This window comes from Salarias fasciatus, chromosome 8 (assembly GCF_902148845.1).
Source record: "Salarias fasciatus chromosome 8, fSalaFa1.1, whole genome shotgun sequence".
Taxonomy (NCBI): Eukaryota; Metazoa; Chordata; class Actinopteri; order Blenniiformes; family Blenniidae; genus Salarias; species Salarias fasciatus.
In genome coordinates, this window is record NC_043752.1 from 11533291 (window position 1) to 11536251 (window position 2961).

Here is a 2961-nt window from a genome sequence, read left to right on the forward strand (position 1 = left end):
TTGTTTCTTCCTTCGCGCTGCCCGTCGGCTTCAGCGGCATCTCGTGCGACCAAACGGCGACACGGACGGGACTCGGCATCCTGGGAGCTCAGAGCAGAGAGGCAACAGTCCTGCAGACAAAAGGCCGACAGTGAATCAACACAAAGGCGTCGCCACAATGCAGATGGTATTCAATATTCTATTGTGTCGCAGGATGAGAAGAATCTCACTGAAAGAGTGATCCAGTAAGCACGTCCACAAAGCCGCCTGCAAACGCAAAGGAACAGAATATATCAGAGTTACATAAGTCAGCATCAGTGAGTGCAAGGTTCTTCTTCTGTATCTGTACCTGGTGTGCAAACTGTGTCGCACAGAATGGGGCAAATGTAGCAGGATGAGCAGTCCTGGAAAACAAAAAAAAACCAAAATCATGAAGAATCTGCAACCAAAGTGTGTTCCAGGAGTGTGTCGGGCCACTTACTTGACACTGCTCACAGTGATCTGAATCGTCTCCCTCCTCACACGGACACTTGTCACAGTTTGTGGAGCAGTGCTGAAGGAGAGGCGTCGCCAACACACACAGGGATCATCAGCGAATGTTTCTAAGGGTCAGGTTTTTTTTTGTTTTGTTTTGTTTGTTTTTTTTTTACCTCGCAGATGGAGCAGACGCTGCATAAAGAGCCGGAGTGGAAATGCAGCGCCTCGGCGACCACCTCTTCCTCGCCGGCGTCCATCAGGCTCTCTGCCGTTTCATTGCCCTCGCTCTCATCTGAAATCACAAACGCGACATCAGAACCACTTATGTGCCGAGGTTTGAGGACTCCTGTGTGTGTGAGTGTGTGTGTTCGGGGGGTTGGGGGGGTGAATCAGGTTTCCTCTCACGGTCCTATTATTAGTATTAAGACATCGTTCAAAGTAAAATTGAGGCTGTCTTGTTGAACAGTCTTTACTTCTTTGGTGGGCAGTCCGCCTGTTCTAGACTTTTCCTGACATGGTTTGCCACCCATATTTGTCCAGAAGTCATTACTGTGTTTGTTGTGTTATGATACATTCGACCTGAATCCAGTCAGTCTGGTTGAGAGTTAATCCTCTGTGATCTGCATATTATTAACTCATTTATTTCGTTGGCACCAGCGCCCGAGCCAGCGTCTGAGCGGTTTACCAAACTCTCATGTCAACTTCTGCCACAAAAGCTGCGACAAAAGAGCCGAGCGGTTTCGGCGGCGCAGCCAGCGTTCAGATAAGCCGAGTCTATTCTGAGAGCGATATGTGTGGCAGCGTTCCCAAAGCGGCTGCCAGGACTCGAACAATGTCAGGAGGCCCGGCGGCGAAGGCGCTCCGGGGAAGGATTCGCGAAAACCAATCTGTCGTTACATGATGCACGGATTCTACCGACTTCACTTTACGCTGTTAGAGACGTTCAGCCATTCACACAGCGCTGGAGACGGCGCCGTGCACATGGAGGCTCAGTGCCTTGCTCAAGGACACGTGGATATATGTGCATTTCGAACAGGCCAGCAGTCGTCACAACAGTGTTTCTGATCAGTGCGTTCTATTGAAGAGTCAGTGTACCGTCGTCTTCCTCATGCTCCTCCTCGGCACCGTCGTCTTCCTCAGCGACCGCCTCTTCTTCAGCAGCTTCATCATCATCGTCTTCATCAGCTTCAGCCTCATCTTCCACTGCGTCGTCCTCGTCTTCGTCATCGTCTTCATCATCGCCTTCCTCTGTTGCCTCCTCCTCTTCCTCATCATCATCCTCCTCTTCCTCAGCAACAGCCTCAGCCTCCTCCTCTTCATCGTCATCTTCTTCTTCGGCCTCAGCTTCTTCCTCCTCCTCCTCCTCCTCATCATCATCCTCTTCCTCCTCAGCTGCAGCTTCAGCCTCCTCCTCCTCATCATCATCATCCTCTTCTTCCTCAGCAGCATCCTCCTCCTCCTCTTCCTCCTCCTCCTCCACCTCATCATTTTCTTCAGCTGCCTCTTCCTCTTCCTCATCCTCCTCCTCAGCATCACCCTCTTCTTCTTCTTCTTCTTCCTCCTCCTCCTCTTCTTCAGCAGCAGCTTCTTGTTCCTCCTCCTCTTCCTCTTCTTCTGCTTCATCTTCCTCTGTGGATTCCTCCGCCTCTTCCTCCTCTTCTTCCTCTTCCTCCTCCACAGCCTCTTCCTCCTCTGCCGCTTCCTCTTCCTCCTCCTCTTCCTCAGCGTCTTCCTGCTCATCAGACTCTCCCTCATCGTCCGCCTCTTCGTCGTCTTCTCCCTCTTCCTCGGCGCCGTCCCCTCCCTCGGCGGTTTCTCCCTCCTCTGCTACGACGTCTTCGGCCTCCCTGGAGCGGAGGCCTCCCTCGGCCTCAGCGGCGTCGAGCGCGCTCGCCACGCCGGACAGCGGCGCGTGAGAGGAGCACAAGAGCACCAGCAGAAGACCCGCCACCCAACCTCGCAGGGCTGCCATGTTGGAAAACTTGCACAGCTCCTCTGGAAACCCTCAACTTGCTTCTAATCCTCCACCAAAAACCAAAGCAGTGAGGCGTCCTCCCCACTTGTTAAAATAATTAATCCCCAGTGGAGAAAAATGGATAAAAGCGTGGCCTGATTTCAGAGAATCTCTCAGGTCGTTGCTTCGGGCTGAACCGATCCGGGGTTGAACGGGTGGAGGGGGGCCGTGCTCGCAGGACCTGGAGAGCGGAGTGCCAGCCTTGTGCCGGGAACACAGAGGACACAGTGGGAAGGGAAGTGCATGTGTGGGGTAGTTGTGTGGCGGCATGTATATGAGTGACAGAGGCACATGTCCAGGAAGAATGCTCCCCATGGCCTTAACGCAGAGTATTAGAGAGGGGGGCGTGGACAGCGGGAGGGAGGGGAAAGGAGAGGTCAAAAAACACATGGGAGCCAGGAGAACACTTTGTTATCAGACATTCAGTTATTCAGAATTAAGTTTAATTCCAATAAAACCCAAGCTGTCATCATGTTGTATATTTGTAAATA

The 2961-nt window shown here is 52.4% G+C and overlaps 1 protein-coding gene across 1 annotated transcript; it reads right to left on the reverse strand.

The window, feature by feature from the left end:
• Positions 1–205: 205 nt before the first annotated feature.
• LOC115393028 (cilia- and flagella-associated protein 251-like) lies at positions 206–2684 on the reverse strand. Its single transcript, XM_030097784.1, has 5 exons — positions 1643–2684; positions 630–680; positions 461–532; positions 329–383; positions 206–246 (listed from the first exon to the last, which is right to left on the reverse strand). Exons 1-5 carry the CDS (start codon positions 2426–2428, stop codon positions 206–208), a joined length of 1005 nt encoding a protein of 334 aa, XP_029953644.1. The 5' UTR covers positions 2429–2684.
• Positions 2685–2961: the final 277 nt, after the last annotated feature.